The following is a 17,220-nucleotide window of genomic DNA, read 5'->3' as shown; positions in this document are numbered from 1 at the left end:
CCGTCTCTTACTTATTTACGACACCAACACTATCCTACCTAATTTAACTTCTATTTAGCTAAATCGTACCAAGCAAAAGGTTTAAGTAGTTTATTATGTACATTGCCACTGTAAACTTTAAAAATCTAAGGTCCCAGGCAGTCTCGTATGCAATATTGCTCCCACGATAAAAAATGTTCACTTAAAAATTTTCTTCAAGCTCAACTCGATTCCCACGGTCGTCAAATTATGAAAATTGCGCAAATCTCAATGTTGATTATTTTGGACATTTCTCACGGGACGAGGAAGAAATTGTTATTCATGAAAATGACAAATTGTTGGAAAAACAGTGTAAAAATTAAAATTTCATATGAAATCTTGTATTAAAAAATCTTCCATCTATACTAATATTATAAAGCTGAAGAGTTTGTTTATTTGAACGCGCTAATCTCAGGAATAACAGGTTCGATTTGAAATATTTTTTCGGTGTTAGATAGCCCATTTATCGAGGAAGGCTATAAGCTATATAATATCATTATGCTAAAGCCAACTAGAGCGGAGCACTGCGGGTAAAACCGCGGGGCTCAGCCAGTTATGTATATCAATTGTTTCAGGTAGAAATACCTTAAGTTTGTTTTCTTCAATAACAATAAAAGGGTTTCCTACTGTTTATTGAGATTATCCTAAGTAAACGAATTTTCTCTTCGTTTTCAAAAACACTCTATCATCATACAAATACAATTACAGGTAAGTTTGTTAATAAAATTTTGTATCAATATAAATTATTAATAATATTATAAATGTGAAAGTTTGCATGGATGTTTGTTACTCTTTCACGCAAAAACTACTGAACCGATTACAATGAATATTAGTACACATATAGAGGGTAACTTGGATTAACACATAGGATAGGTTTTATTCCGGAAATCCCACGGAAACTGGAACTATGCGGGTTTATCTTTGAAAATGCGGGCGAAGCCGCGGGCGGAAAGCTAGTAAATTATAAACCATACAAATACAAAGAACTCATTAAACACAATTATTAGCTTAAGTATTCAGGAACAATAATATTAATCAGAGCTCAGAATAAAGGGATAAACAAATATAATTTAACGCCCGAAATGTCTTACATTTTCAGACCGCAGAAATTGTTGCGTCTTCAGCTAACCAGTATAACTTGACCCCTACGTTTTGAGCGCCCTCTGAAATTACCCACAAACTGAAGTTGTGAAGTGATGGGTCAACGTAAATTGGTTAACATAAATTAAGATGTACCATTAATTCAGGAAGCTGATATAAATTGCAAGTTTTATTTGCGAAATACATTTTACGGTGTATAAGTGTGGCGGGAAAAAGATTTATGTCGTCTTATGAGATCAAAGTGTCGTTAGAGATTGTTGATTACGTCTTTATTCTATTTTCACTCATTTGTTGGGGAAACTTGGACCGTTTTGAGGGGTTTTTGTAAGCGGCAAAAGCGGCTTTCATCATTGACATGCTAATGTCATATTATGTTGTGTTGTTATATTATGCTTTGCTCATTGATAAGATGCTTTTGTTATATGCTAGATATTACGTAATAAACGGAATAAAAATTATTGCTACACTATAAAATGGCACTTATATAAAGCAAAGTGTGTATTGCTACACTATTTAAAAATGGCACTTAAATAAGGCAAAGTGTGCTGGAAAAACGAAAAAATACGGTGATCTAGACTTGACATCCGTATCAAGATGATATTATAATATATTGAATAAATAAATTGTTGTCATTACTCAATCCCATTTATTGTTATTGTTAGTTTAAATAAATAAAAACACACTTTTCAAAATCAACGTTACCAGACGGAGGTATTACTAAAATAATCCATTCATAAGCGTTATTGGTAGCTTTGGCTTTGCGTGTATTACAGACTAAATAAATGTGTCTGCTCTCCGCCCTTAGGGCATTTACACGCGAACGACTGAAACGCGACGTTTTTCTTAGAACTAATTAGCAATTCAAATTAAATAATTACCAGGAGTATCATTATTTGTATATAAGTGTTGATATTTAACAAATGATTACTAAGCTATGCAAGCATTCAAGCAAGCTTATGCATTGCATTTTTTTTGCTTTGCCAATTGCCAATATAAGACGATTTTTTAGTCATCTGCACATAATATCGTTACAAAAACATAATAGATCTAGGATTTAGTATCTTAGATCTAACATGTTTTGTGCCAATTATGCTAAAAAAGCCTTTGTAATTTAACAGATACAATAATAATTGTACAAAGACATTGTACATAAACTAAACAATACAAATTTTCCATGAATTACAAAATGTTAAATAAACGCTAGTGTGGACAAAACCATATTTTGATCTGTTATCATAAAACGTTGTTTTTCAAAGCCTTTGTTTACGTCGACTTGATAATTTATACAAGGGGTTGCGGTGAATAAAATACTTTTTCGCTTGCTAATGTTTTTGTTAAAAGATTTATGGAGTAACTTGACCGGCGGCTAGCGGGTTTGGGGAATTTAGATTCTATTTCAAGTGTGCTAAGGTACTTTTTCGCTTAGTAACAATTTTATTGAGGTGTTAAAGTACATACTTGTAGGTAGTTTGTAGCGAAATAAAATTGATGAATGATGAGTATTTATAGAAAAAAAAGTAAGGCGAGATTCAAACCTGGTTCATCCCACCAATGCGATGCTAGACTTTATAAATTAAAATCTATAAATCTCTCTGTATAAAAAGTAACCCTATCACTATTTAAATAATATGAGACTCGTTCAGTACTGATTAAAATACATTACAATCAAATCTTTCATCTTTATAATATTACTAGCGGTCCACCCCGTCCACACATGTTTAAACTATCCTATCTCTCAAGTAGGATCGAACTGCACATGGTGTGCGAATTTTATTATAATCGGTTAAGTGGTTTAGGAGTCCTTTGAGGACAAACATTGTGACACGAGATTTATATATATATATATTAAGATTGTTGTAGATTAAAAAACACTAACCAGCCAAAACCAGTAGCCGCAAGACAGCGGCGATGTGCGCGCGGCACATCGCGTCACCGCGCCATCAATCTACCCTCCGCCCAGCCATAGTTTCTGTAACAAAATAATATCATATTTAATAAAGTTATTGCTTGTATAACATAGATTTATTTATTTATTTATGACACTTCATTGTACATGTAAGAGAAATTTAAAATAAATGAATACATAAAATTGAAAAGTGTACAATAGGCGGCCTTATTGCTTAAAAGCAATCTCTTCCAGGCAAACACAAAAATAAAGGACATGTAAAACATTGTTAAAAAGCGAGGGCGCATCATAAAGATAAAAAAAAAAGATAAGATAATTCAAATAATTAATTAATAGATCACAGCCATACCACAGTAAATACGTACAGTTCACTAACACACACACAACGGTGCATTTACATCAAACGAGCGAATGGTCGTTCTAACGCCACTATATCAAATTCTCTTAGTGTAAACAGGCGTAGAGCATTTTTTCATTGTTCTTAGTGCGTTCGAAAATATTCTATGTAATGTTCTAATACTTAACAACACTGAATACGAGTTTTCGTTCACACTAAAAGATCACGAAATAATGCTCTTTCTCTAACTCTAGCGTTCTGTTCTTTTGATGTACATACACCGTTAGGCAATTAAGTTTTAGTTTCTGTACTATACGTTTTCCATTTACTGTGTCTATAGAATATGTAACAAAATATTATACATTTAATAACAAAGTATTACACGCTTGTGGACATACGGAGCTGCGTAATAAGCTCCTTAGTAAATAGCAATAAAAATGTTTAAAAATGCAATTAATGCCCTAATTTAGTAAAATTTAGGTAATACATATTACAGAACAATGCAACGGTTGTGCTAATCTTACATTGAAATTACAAGCGACATCTATTAATCAAGAGCCTAACATACAAACAGCAATTCAAACTAATATTGACCGGTCCGGGCCAGTAATAACCGGTTATATCCGGATATAACCTGCTACAGCCGGCTACGACCGGATTACGACTTTCATAAATTCGCAACTGGTTCATATTCCGTTTGATGTTTGTGTTCGAACGATTAAACGTGAATATTAGTGATTATGCCCTCACTAATCTAGGGATTAGTGAGAAACTAAGGGAAAATTAATTCAAAGCTTGGTGACATAGATACTAAACTAAGGACACATTTCAATGCCGTTGGTAAATTTTTAATTAACATATTTTGAGTCTTCTGTGTTGAAGTAATCGCTTCTTAATCTAGGGATACAAATAGACTTATACAACAGTTGCAAACATAATTATAATGTTATGCATATATTATTAAATAAATACCATTAGGTATTAATTTTACTTCGACTAAAATAATTTAATTTTATCGTTATAGAACAATCAGTTGATTTTTATCAAGTAGTCGTCGTTGCTCCTACAACTGTGGTTATGAAAGAGTATAATAATAATATATTATCTGAGGAATATAAAACTGATTATTTAGACCTATACTCATAAAATTTTTTCGCGAGTAGAACACGGGAAAACTGATATAAATCTTAACTTAAAACATCGATAAACTCTTGATAATATTGTTCCTTTTCAATACAAAATATTTTTTTTTATATTTGACGATAATATAACAAACTAGTTTAGTGATGAACTGTTATTAATTTCCCACTATCTGTAAGATTATAATATACAAACAGGAATAACTTGACCAAAGATAACTAAACTAAATGAAGTGGCAGAGAACATTCAATAAGCCCAGGATGAAATATGGCCGCTACAAATCAACATGGCCACTGACCGAGCCCATTATTTACGCTAAAACACTGCTTTTAGGAATGATTGAATTGAATAACTGAAACAAGAACATAACTTCATTAATTAATTCTGTATTTGGGGCATGGTTCATGTACAGGCTTAATAATGAAACATGTTTATATGTATAAGAAGGAAACACTACCATCCATACTAATATTATAAATGCGAAAGTAACTCTGTCTGTCTGTCTGTTACTCAATCACGCCTGAACTACTGAACCAATTTGCATGAAATTTGGTATAGATATATTTTGATACCCGAGAAAGGACATAGGATAGGTTTTATCCCGGAAATCCTACGGGAACGGGTTTTTCTCTGAAAACGCGGGCGAAGCCGCGGGCGGAAAGCTAGTATAGCTATATATAAAGGCTATATGTAACATAATATATGCCAATATACATAGATTTTTAAAATACTTGACGGATTTTGATGCGAATCGAAAGTAGTTTGGTAAGTTTTAGATAGAGCGGACAAAGGGAGAGGAAAACTAGTACTTAATATGTAAAATAGAGATTAGGAGTGGCCATTAAATTTCTTTGACCTCCTTGGTACAGTGGTTGACGCTTGAGCGTAGAACCGAGGGGTCCTGGGTTCGATTCCCGGTGGAGACGAAGAAAAAAAAATGTCTCGGTCTGGCAGGACACAGAAGGCTGATCACCTACTTGTCCCTAAATAAAATCGATCAGTGAAACAGATGTATAATGCATCTGCCCCTTACACCACTAGGGGACATGGGACTTCACACTTACTACAATAGGTAATTGTATTTTATGCTCCGTCAGGCTTCAACGACATCTGAATTCTGAATATCATCAAAACAACTTTACTCTTAATATGATGTTCTCTTCACATCTCCTAATAACAAAGATAAATAAGTATTTGTATAAAAGAACACACTGAAATAAATTCATCTATGGGTATCAAACATAGACCCACAAGTTAAAACAAAATAATTTTTATTTAATTTGTACATACATTTTATACACACATTTCATAGTTACATTTTTAATTTGTGCAGTCATTACAATTACATTTTGCGTGCATTCGGTTAACCACAGAACAGTTCTCGCACGACCAATATTGTTGAGGTTTAAATGAAATCATTATTGATAATTAAATTAGATTCAGCATTTAATAACTGATATTTTCAATACTTGATCGTTAAGTGTAGAGTTCGTCAGGTTAGATTTTTTAAAACGCATTTACTAGCTTCACCTGTATGTTTGTATATACAATATACATGTTACAGTCAAAACCTCAGTCAATAACGGTTTTGACCGACACCTCTAGTCAATAACCTTATTGACTAATTTTACCGGTCAATAAGGTTTTTGACTGGTTAAGGGTTTTGACTGTAACATATACAACTCCTTCAGATTCGATTTTCACGGACAGATTCAACTCAAACTTTGTGTATGTACCTACACTAATCAACGATCGGTGACAATACAATAATATCATTAGTAATCGTGTATTTTAAACTGTATTAATTATTGTATCTTGATTTACTTTAAAGAAATTAAATCAACTACGAAGGCTCTCCTAATATTTTACTTAGTGATACGTAAATTGAGAGAAAACCAAGTAATTTCTATTTAAGTACTAATTTTATACCTAATCTATTCTATGTATAAAATATCATAAATTATAAAGATTTTTGAATGTTTGTAACAAATAAACTCAAAAACAACTAAACAGATTTAAAAATTCATTCACCATTACAAAGGTACATTATTCCTCAGTATTCACACATTTCCTCTTTATTTTTTGTCGTGAACCCGGGCAGAGCCGGGACAAACGACTAGTAATTAATTAATTTACTTTAAACTCACCTGGGAAATGTATCTATTTTTGTATAATTTTTATGAATTATGAATATAATTCTCGTGAGAAAAGGCTTGAAATAAAAAGCCTTTCCCGGGTCGTAACGTTTTAAAAAGCCCATTAATAAGTTAATTACTCATTAAATAAAGCGTCGCCTTAAACATTGAGACCATTGCGCAAATTTTATTTTTGATAATTTAAACTGAAGCTTTTTTTTTAGGTGAAATTCTACATATTTCACTTCTGCCACAAACAACTTATGATACCAACTCATAAGTTGTTTGTGGCTAACCTTAACATCTATAGAAGTATATTTAAATCTAGATTATGTTATATTATATGATGGTAAAAAAAAGCGTATATTCAAGATGCCTAATCAGTAAATTGATTTAATTCATAGAATCTGTAAAGCTGTAAAACGTTAGAAAGATTGTGTTAATTAGAATAATTAATAACGAGAAACTAAAATCGCGATTAAAATCCTTTAAAAGTCTTTATTTTCCACAGAAACTCTTTTAAAACTACCCCATATCTTACAGCTTTCTGCTAATCCATAAGTTCAACTAAAATCAGTTTCAATCCGACGGTGATCGAATGAAGCACTCTAACCATTGTATGAAACTTCAGGTGAGAGTTACTTAGCAAGTTTTCTCATTATGAAGATGTCAACCGCCTCGTTAACAACTTTTGTACTGTTACATGAGTGTTTTGAATACAAATAAATATACTGGATTGGTTGTTAGAAGAGCTATGTTAGTAGCTAAGTAGCTAATTGACTGCCTGAAGATCGTATTTGTTATAGTTTATCCATGAAAAGCTTAAAGAAACACTACACCTACAGTTTTCAGCAATATTATCCATACTAATATTATAAATGCGAAAGTAACTCTGTCTGTCTGTCTGTTACTCAATCACGCCTAAACTACTGAACCAATTTGCATGAAATTTGGTATGGAGATATTTTGATACCCGAGAAAGGACATAGGCTACCTTTTATTGCGAAATATGTACCACGGGCGAAGCCGGGGCGGACCTCTAGTAATATAATAAATTCGAAAGTGTGTTTGTTTGATTATTTTTGTTTCTTTGTTTCTTCGTCACGTTCATGTCAAGCGTAACTGAGCGGTTAAATATGTGAAATGTTTCAAAATATAAATTTTTTGTAAGTATCTGAAGATAGGATGCTAGAAAGTGACATAGGCTACTATATGCCGCGGAATTACATCTCATACCCATTGGAATTTTCTTTTGACTACACGGGTAAAGCCGCGGGCGGAAACCTAGCAATATAACAATAGCATAAAAAACATGCATATTATTTACAGGGTAGAGAAGTACCCAGGCGCACTCTACTTTTGGTGTAATATGCAAAAATAACAGAAGAAACAGTTTTATGTATCCTATATGATATAGCCTTCTAAATTTCGATGCTATTTATAACATAGGTAGGTATTCACTCCCTCTGGGCTGCTATTTAGTATATTATCAGTAATGTACTACGCTGTTAGTTAATTCCCAAAGTACTTGTAACTTTGTGGGAGGCTTATTTAGTACCCGATGTTTACATGAGATCTAATCTTGTTTCGTATTTGAGATTAATGAATAATAGACATAATAATATAACTTACATTCTATTAATAAAATAAAGTTAAATTAACCAAGAACTGTTGAATTGAAAGATTTTTATTTTATTGAATTGTCTAGAATAAAAAAATTATAAAAGTAGAGCCGGGTCGTAAAGATATAATGTTTTTGATCTGTTTCAACAATATACTTTTACAACATATAATATGTATGTACTTGGATTGTTTATCTATATATAAAAATGAAACCCGCTTCGAGTTGTCACGGCATCACGTGTGAACGGCTGAACCGATTTCGATAATTCTTTTTTTATTATATTCCTTGAACTACGAGGATGGTTCTTATGTAGAGAAATCGTAAATATGTACCACGGGCGAAGCCGGGGCGGACCGCTAGTATACTATAATGTCATAACCAGACGTTGAACATTAAAGAAGTAATAACAATTTCGTACCACATTTTAAAAACAAAACAAACTATAAACCGCGTGAAAGTAACGTTATGTGCAAAATTGTCTACAACTGTAGACGCCTCTTCATCGAATACATTATTTACCCTCTTTAAAAACATTAAATGATTTGCATTTTCAGTTCATTTAAAAGTTAACCGTGATAGATACTAAAATCTAATAAAGTCCTTGAAATTAAGTTTCTCGAATCTCGTGTTACACGCAAAAGAACGTTCTTGATTAATTATGCCTTATATCGTAAATGCAGTTTGATTGCAGGTTCATTGCATTATTTGTAATGCAGTTTTGTGGTTATATTAAGTGTTAATTTTCGTGAAAATGTACTGATAAATAAGATAGGGTATGTGTTTGAAGTCAATTATGTTTTTATGTTGATCGCAGTGAAGTTTTTGCGTAGTTGAGCTTTAGTTCAATTTGTTTTTCAGCGTCTAGTCGATTCTCTTTATAAGATAAGAAAGTTGGATAAACTACACGTATGTATGTATTTTATGTGAATTTATCTCAATATACATTTATTAATTGCTTCTTATCAAGAACCTACATAAATAAATTTGGAATAAATACCACTACATTCCAAAAATTATAAGTAATAATACTATTTATTCAAGATACTAACTGTGTCCCGCGTTTTTACCCGTATTGTTCCGCTCGTATTGGTCTTAGCCTGATGATATATTATAGCCTACAGTCTTCCTCGATAAATGGATTATCTATCAGTCAAATTAGACTACTGGTCTAATTTGAGAATTTATTTATTTATAAGATTAGCGCGTTCAAACAAACAAACTTCAGCTATAAATTATAGTATAAATTACTAAAACGGTACATTAATTGACCAAAGAACATTTGAAATATACGAAACAATTATTCACAGTATAATAGCAGTATAATAGACGTAATTACTGCACCATTAATATTCGGGACAGTTACTTAATAGACAAATGGTTTCTTGTTCGGACATTAGACGTAGGCAGGTGCTTGTCTTGGGATTAACAGTACGGATGTTGTATGGTTTTACTTGGCATATTATTATAATAGTAAAACTGAAATTAATCTATATTATTTAACCATTTTGATTTTGCTCTTACTCTGTGTATGAGTCTCTTTATGTGTGTGTAAGTTAATTCAGTTTATAAAAAAGTTATAATAATTATGAGCTCTTTTTTGAAAGTTACATATAAAACTAACATAAAATAAAAATTATACCTTAAATTAATTGTATATTGTGTTGTTGTATGATTGTTCTTCTGTCTGTATCAGTAAAGTAATAATTAAAGTGCAACATTTAGGGCCGATTTTTCAATGCTTGGATAAAACTTATCCTATACAAATACGGGCAATTAGAAAACGTTTTTAAAATGGTAGTTTTATACATTATTCGACGAATAAGTTTTATCCAAGCATTGAAAAATCGGCCCTTAAAGTAGTAATTGAGTAATTAAATTATTATAAAAACGTCATGCAAAATATATACAGGGTGTAATCGTTAAGTGTGCACAAGCGATTATTCCGTAACTATTGCAGATATCAAAAAACTTTAAACTGATATCGAAAGTACTTAACCTAATGAGTAAAATGGCCATAATAAATTTTTAAAAATAAAACGAGAAATAACCAAAAATGTTACATTAAACGCTCCCATACAATTTATTTCCTATACATTTTGTATTCATAGTAGATTTTCGAAGTGACGTCCTTATTGTGCAATACAATGAGGAGGTCTATTTACAGTTTCTAAATGAACTTCCCTCCAAATTTGCGAAGTAATTAAAGCAGAAAACCAAAAAAACAAAAAAAAAAAAGCTAAAATCTTTCATATTAAATGTATTGGTTGATCCAAAAGTAATGATAATTGGGTATTTCCTGTGCACATAAAAATATAAAATAAATGTTTTATGCTTGCTCATGTAATCACTAAGTTATCACAAAATAATTATATCTACAGGCCACGTTTCCAAGTATTAACATTAATTTTAATGTGAACAGTGCGAGCCAGAATGTTTCCCGACGAAAAGAAGAAACAACGATTCGACATTTAGAGGGTGAATTTCTAAATTTTTAATGAGATCAGGATAATTTTTTGTCACGATTTGTGACCATGGGCGTTACCTGGGTTCACCATGTTTATGCTGAAACCAAGAAACAATCAATGGCCTGGATGCGAGCTTCCAAAGTGACGGTGAAGATTTTCAAAGTGAAAATTAGTGGGATAGATTAAAGCCGTAGTTTTTTGGGACGCTGAAGAAATGTGGAATATTTTAAGAAGGTAGCCACTACTACACAGGGCTCTTACTACACAGACCAAATTAAAAGATTGCGGGTAGGTTAGTAAGAAAAAGAGACATGGCAAACTTCGGTCTTGAATGTTGGTTCACCAAGACAACGCACCAGATCACAAAGCGTCAGTTGCGATGGCTGCCAATCAAAAATCGGCATTGAAAATGCTTGAACACCCACCCTGTTTGTAAGATCTAGCTCCTAGTTAATTCTATCTCTTACCTTGGCACAAGAAACACCGTCGATACAAGAAATTTTAAGACGACAGCGAAGTGATGGCCGATTTTGAGGGGTTTTTGTAGATGAAGTCAAAGCTTTTTTTTCTAAGTTAAGGAAAAAAAATATCGAAGTATATTATCTAGTTAGAAGACTATCTAGAGAAATACATAATTATTTTAACTGTAATGTTAACCTTGTTTAATATTGATTATCATTACTTTTGGATCAACCCATGTACATGGGATATTCATATCTCATACTAAATGTATGGGAGGGTTTAAAGTTAATTTTTTAGATATTTCTCGTATTATTTTTTAAAATTTATTATGGCCATTTTACTCATTAGGTTAAGTACTTTCGATATCAGTTTAAAGTTTTTTGATATCTGTAATAGTTACGGAATAATCGCCTGTGCACACTTAACGATTACACCCTGTATATAGCCGCGGACTGCCCAGGGTTGCAGTATCTCTATAGTGCAGTCATGGGCAGGCTGCGGCTGGTGTCCCACAACACATTAAATTCTCTAAAGGGCCTCTGCGTGTTGGACCTGTGTCCCCAAGTCCCCCTGTAAGCCTTCCAAAGGCCCTGGTATCTTCCTTCTGGTGGTACCCATGTATTATGTAGAATGAATAATTCGCATTTAAAGTCTTTAATTTCAAATCGTTATGTAACATTCGATATTATGTGATATAGATATTAATTAAGACGGTTCAAACGTCAAGATATTAAATGATTTAATAATCGAATTCGTAAATGATAAAGGTATTTCTAATACAATGTCCTAAATTGATTTACTAAATGGAAATTGAAGGAATGTAGGCAAGGCTTAAGAGAATTCCCAATTAATTGAATCACAAGGGTTTGTGCGACAAAAGCCTTGATTAGTGAAATTGTAACCCAGCACGTGTACATAGGAACGTATTAAATTTGACATAAATATTGATTTGGTTATTAATATTTATGGATGTAGTGATATGTTAGTTTTAGTTTCTTGGTTCAGAATAAGCAGACATGCGTTACAATATTTTATGTTGTATCTCTCTTATTTATAAATGGTCGAAAACAGTTAGTTTCTCAGATATACACAAATCAATTTAATTTCATGAAATCTAATTAAAAAATAATACAGCCCTAGGTAATATTTAATTTTTAGCAAACCTGACTGACTTTGCATCTCATTTAAAAAATATTATGTTTCTTAGCTTACAATAAAGCTACTTTATTTATAGTTATTAGTAGGTACATTAAAACATAAGGTAATCAATTATATTATATGACGTCATCAATTCTCGATAGAAACATATCTAACTATAATAAGCGACGAATATATTTTAATATTCAATTAGTCTTTACTAACGAGGATTTATTTTTGTAAAGGTTAAGAATTCCCCAGAAATGCTAATCACATTAATTAGAGAATGGGGTATTTGTTCGTCTATTGTAATATCTATTCGAGTGGAAATCGTTTATTTGGATTCTACGAAAGGTCCGGTTTGATGTTTCATTTCATGTCCTTTGTAATTTGAAGATATGAAATGTATGATAGATCCATGAACTTGTTTCTATAGTCAACTAGCGGTTCGCCCTGGCTTCGCCCGTGGTACCTACATTTTTACGTTTTTTTTCATAAAAATTAAAAACTATCCTATCTCTCAAGTTGGATCGAACTGCACATGGTGTGCGAATTTTGTAATCGGTTAAGTGGTTTAGGAGTCCATTGAGGACAAACATGAGATTTATATTATAAAAAAAATTATGGTATTTGATGACGGTAGAGGTACTTGAACCTGTCATAGTAATAGAGTATGATAGAGTTGACCTGTATTAGTTCGAATTGAATTAGTATTGTGATAATGTAGCTTTTTACTAGGTTTTTTATACGTACAAAAGGACGTTATCAAATCAGGTATTTACGTGACATTAAGCACACATTGAAAAAATCAAATATGCGTCCTGCATCAAATAAAATATCCAAAAAAACATAATCCATATTATAACACTTTTTAAAATTATAAAAGTACTTAGTATAATATGACCAATGACCCTCCAGTGTATAGAAACATACACAATAATGAAATATCCACACAATATAGAAACTATATTTATATTACAGAAAAGAGCCATACGCTCTATAAATAATTTGCATGCTCGAGACTCACTAAGAGATCTCTTTAAGAATTCTGGTATCCTTACTGTACCGTCGCAGTATATATTTAATAATATTTTATATGTACACAATAACGCTTACTTACACACAAAAGTAGGAGATAGACATTGTTATGACACAAGAAACAGAAATAAAATTGAAATGCCATTTTTCCGGCTAGCTAAAGTTAAAAATTCATTTATGGGTCGAGGTATACGCTTTTACAACAGAATTCCTCATAATATTAAAGAGTTTAGTAGTTCTAAATTTAAAACTTATATAAAAAATGTACTAGTTCAGACGATAAAAACAGCCTATTGGACGATAAAAACCCATGGAGGGTTGTCGGCTTGTCGCGTAAAAACCACAGGACAGTTCTTTGGCATATCACTATAAATTATTATGATGTTACATAATATGTAATTTGTAAAATTAAATTGTAAAACGGACATGATTAAAAAGAGCAACTAGGGAGTTTCTTGCCGATTCTTCTCCGTAGATACTGCTTTCCGAATCGGTGGTAAATATTAAAAATATTTACCTATGACGTTTCAAAAGTGCTTCTAGAAGAAGTCTAATTGAATAAATAAATGTTTGAGTTTGAGTTTGAGTTTAAAGGGTTAAATCGACTTTACCAAGTACCCAAAGATCTTACGATTGATAAACTTGCACATTATAACCATACATTATTCGAATTAACCCGTAACTTGCCTGTACCCTCGCGGGTGTTAAGGTCCCAAGGTCCCAATGTCCCTGCAAATATGTTTAGGGTACAAAACTTAGTCAATGGTGGATTAGTAATCTCGTAGAGTGGAAAGATACCGTTTTGGAGAAGATTGTATTAAATTTGTACTTGTATCATTGTGGAGATTTAAAGCTGGTCTACTGACTATTTCAATGAAAACAAACTCAAACATTTATTTATTCAATTAGACTTCTAGAAGCACTTCTGTTCATCGTCATAACATCGTTTTACGATTTACCACCGGTTCGGATTGATTCTATTGTATTTTATTAGGTAAGCATTTATTTTAATAAACATGTTTTTTTTTCAAAGAAATTTATTATATTCCGTCGGTAAATATTCAGTCATTTAATAAAATGATTGTGGAAATAAAATAACTTTGTTTGCACCTTAAAAGACTAGAACGAAAAATATTTTTAATAATAAACAACAAGAAATATAATTCAAACTAAACCCTTTACTAATCCCGCGTGTGTACGCAAACAACACCTGTATTTAAGTGCGTTATTAAAATTTCACATCACACCCGGGCTAGGGTTAATATACTCGCTATAAACCCACCTCTAGAGTGTCATATAACGTTAGTGTTGCAAAATACCTCAACTGTTATACCGCCTCTACACGCTCGTGCGAACAGCGAATACGTTTGTGTGAGCGGTAATATAGGGTGTTTCAGCGCCGATTTTAAACTTTCCGATTTGAAGAGTGCATTCACCATGATGGAAGACATCTTGACGGTGTAATATTCTGTACATAAAATCCGCACTAATACACTTTAATTTACTACAGTAAAAATATTATGAATACAATTTGTTTTTTTTATACAAATTTTCAAAGTTTAAAATCGGCGCTGAGACACCCTGTATATGCACCTTCGCCGTTCTTCGAATGTGTGAATGCGGCATAATATACCTCGCGACGAAGAAGTATCGAATCAAATTTTGTATTGTCAATGCTAGAGGTTTGGTATGGATTGTTAATTTGTATGTTCTATATTAATTTAGATAACAAATGCTTTAATATTATAAAAATATCTATTAATTACCATAACCATGAGATTCATTTCATTATTCGACCATAATGCAAATGGTAATAATAACAAAATGCGACACAATATAACACAAAACCAAAGCATAAAGCATGCTATTTATGAACATTAAAAGCTTGCACAGACAAACTTAATTCAGTCTCTCAAACATTGCTAAACTCCGATCTTACCCCCGGGGAGGTGAAAAGTCAAATTGAAAGCATTGAAAGTTGTGTGCATCTACGAATCCCTACCGATTTGAATATCTCACCGAGGAAACTTATTTCGCGGGACTCAGTTATATCTGTACGATGTGCATTTGTTTATATTGAGCGGGAAGTTATATTGAAATGTTCGCTCGCTTCGCTTCGGTTTTGAGTGGGTTTATATTGAGAGGAAGGAATGAATCTTAGAACGGTTGGGTTTCTGGAATGTGAGTTTATGAAATGTACTAAGTACATATTATATAGTTTTGTTGGTGAAAAGAACTGCTGTGAAATCAGTATAGGACGTACCCTACAGACTATACTCTACATGTTTTAGTATCTTGTTCGCATAATCTTCTTATATATAAAAATGAATCGCAAAATGTGTTGGTAAGCGCATAACTCGAGAACGGCTGAACCGATTTCGATAATTCTTTTTTTATTATATTCCTTGAAGTACGAGGATGGTTCTTATGTAGAGAAAACGTAAATATTATGTACCACGGGCGAAGCCGGGGCGGACCGATATTATATATTATTATCTAACATCAACACTGAAATCAATAATTTGTAGAGAATATGTACTGTCATGGATTGTATGAAATTATGTGTTTTAAAGCTACTAGTATTTTTTAGTAGAATTGTTGAAGAACGTAACGAAAGATACGAAAAATACATAAACTCTTCTCAGCGTAAAAACAAGTACAAAAATGATAAAATGCCGTTTATCAGAGATAATTTCATACTTCGGAAAAGTCATACGATCAAACGTGACGAGACCCAGCACGGATTTCACACTCCAGTGGTGTAAAAGTGATTGATTTTGAGTTTTGCTCGAACGGGAGTAACAAATGATTGGTGCTATTTGGTAGAGGCTTTTTAGTTTTTATGTAAGCTAGTGTCACTAATGTGAATATAAGTGTAATAATTATTGTTGTGTTTGTGGAGCAAACACGCATCATTTGTAAATGGTAGATAGATGTTATGATAGATAGTGAGAAAAATTTATAAACAAACCGCGAAATGTTGAATGAAAAATAGTCGAACTGCTAAATTACCTAGCAGGAGTTTTCCTTCACATTTGGACTTTAAGTCGTAAGTATCAATATATGTATAATAATCAAATTAATAGTGTGTTGTTACTGACATTATTAAGATTATAAATAATATTGAGGAATAAAACTTTAACTTTGCATTGTTACTTCTTACACTGGACATTTGCGAAGTCCCTATATTGGGTGGGGTCATAACCAAAGAAGAAGAATAAGAAGTATTGTTACTTGTTGATGGAACAACATTTGAGACCAGTATAACTTTTTGAAGGAACAACGTTTTAGACTATAAATATTGTAGTATTTAGAATAATATTCCTTGTACCTAGTTCACTGTTCAGTCGATTCATCCTAACCATAGATCCTGACTACTCATGTCCGAGCAAGGTACTAAAATCCCATCCTGTTTTCACACACACAATATATCAAGGCAATGGAGTAGAATTGGCAACAACGCTCCATTTGATGCTTGCCAAGAACATTCGACTTTGATAAAACTTTTATATTTTGTATTTTGTACCTCTGCATACGTTTTCTGCATAGACGCAAGAAATATTTGAATACTACCTACATGTGGTATTCGGTAGTGAATAAGAAAAACAATACATACATACAAATAGTTTAAAGTAAAAGATTTTACCACGATTATTTCGCTGTTAGATAGTCTACTCTTTATTATCGAAGGTCATCACGCTATGACCAATAGGAGCGGACCAATGCTGGTATAACCGCGGGGCACAGCTAGTTTAGAATTTTAATAAGCTATTTTTATAAAAAAAAAAAAATCATTATTTGTTTCAAAATTATTTATGTTTAATTGGAAGGTTTAAGTGATTGCCTCTATCGTTGCT

The 17,220-nt window shown here is 32.3% G+C and overlaps 1 protein-coding gene across 1 annotated transcript in view; it reads right to left on the bottom strand.

Annotated features, from left to right (window-relative positions):
- Positions 1-17,220, bottom strand: part of gogo (thrombospondin-1 like protein golden goal) — a 73,348-nt gene that overhangs the window by 27,724 nt on the left and 28,404 nt on the right. Inside the window, exon 2 of the mRNA XM_089703226.1 lies at positions 2,996-3,088. Within this exon, the coding sequence (XP_089559352.1) occupies positions 2,996-3,044 (49 nt within the window). The 5' untranslated portion in view covers positions 3,045-3,088. The remainder of the gene's footprint in view (positions 1-2,995; positions 3,089-17,220) is intronic.

The sequence above is a fragment of the Colias philodice genome, chromosome 14 (genome assembly GCF_061535455.1).
Source record: "Colias philodice isolate Cphi_HAF_F1 chromosome 14, ilColPhil1 Martin Lab GWU primary, whole genome shotgun sequence".
Taxonomy (NCBI): domain Eukaryota; kingdom Metazoa; phylum Arthropoda; class Insecta; order Lepidoptera; family Pieridae; genus Colias; species Colias philodice.
This window is presented reverse-complemented; position numbering and strand designations above follow the sequence as displayed.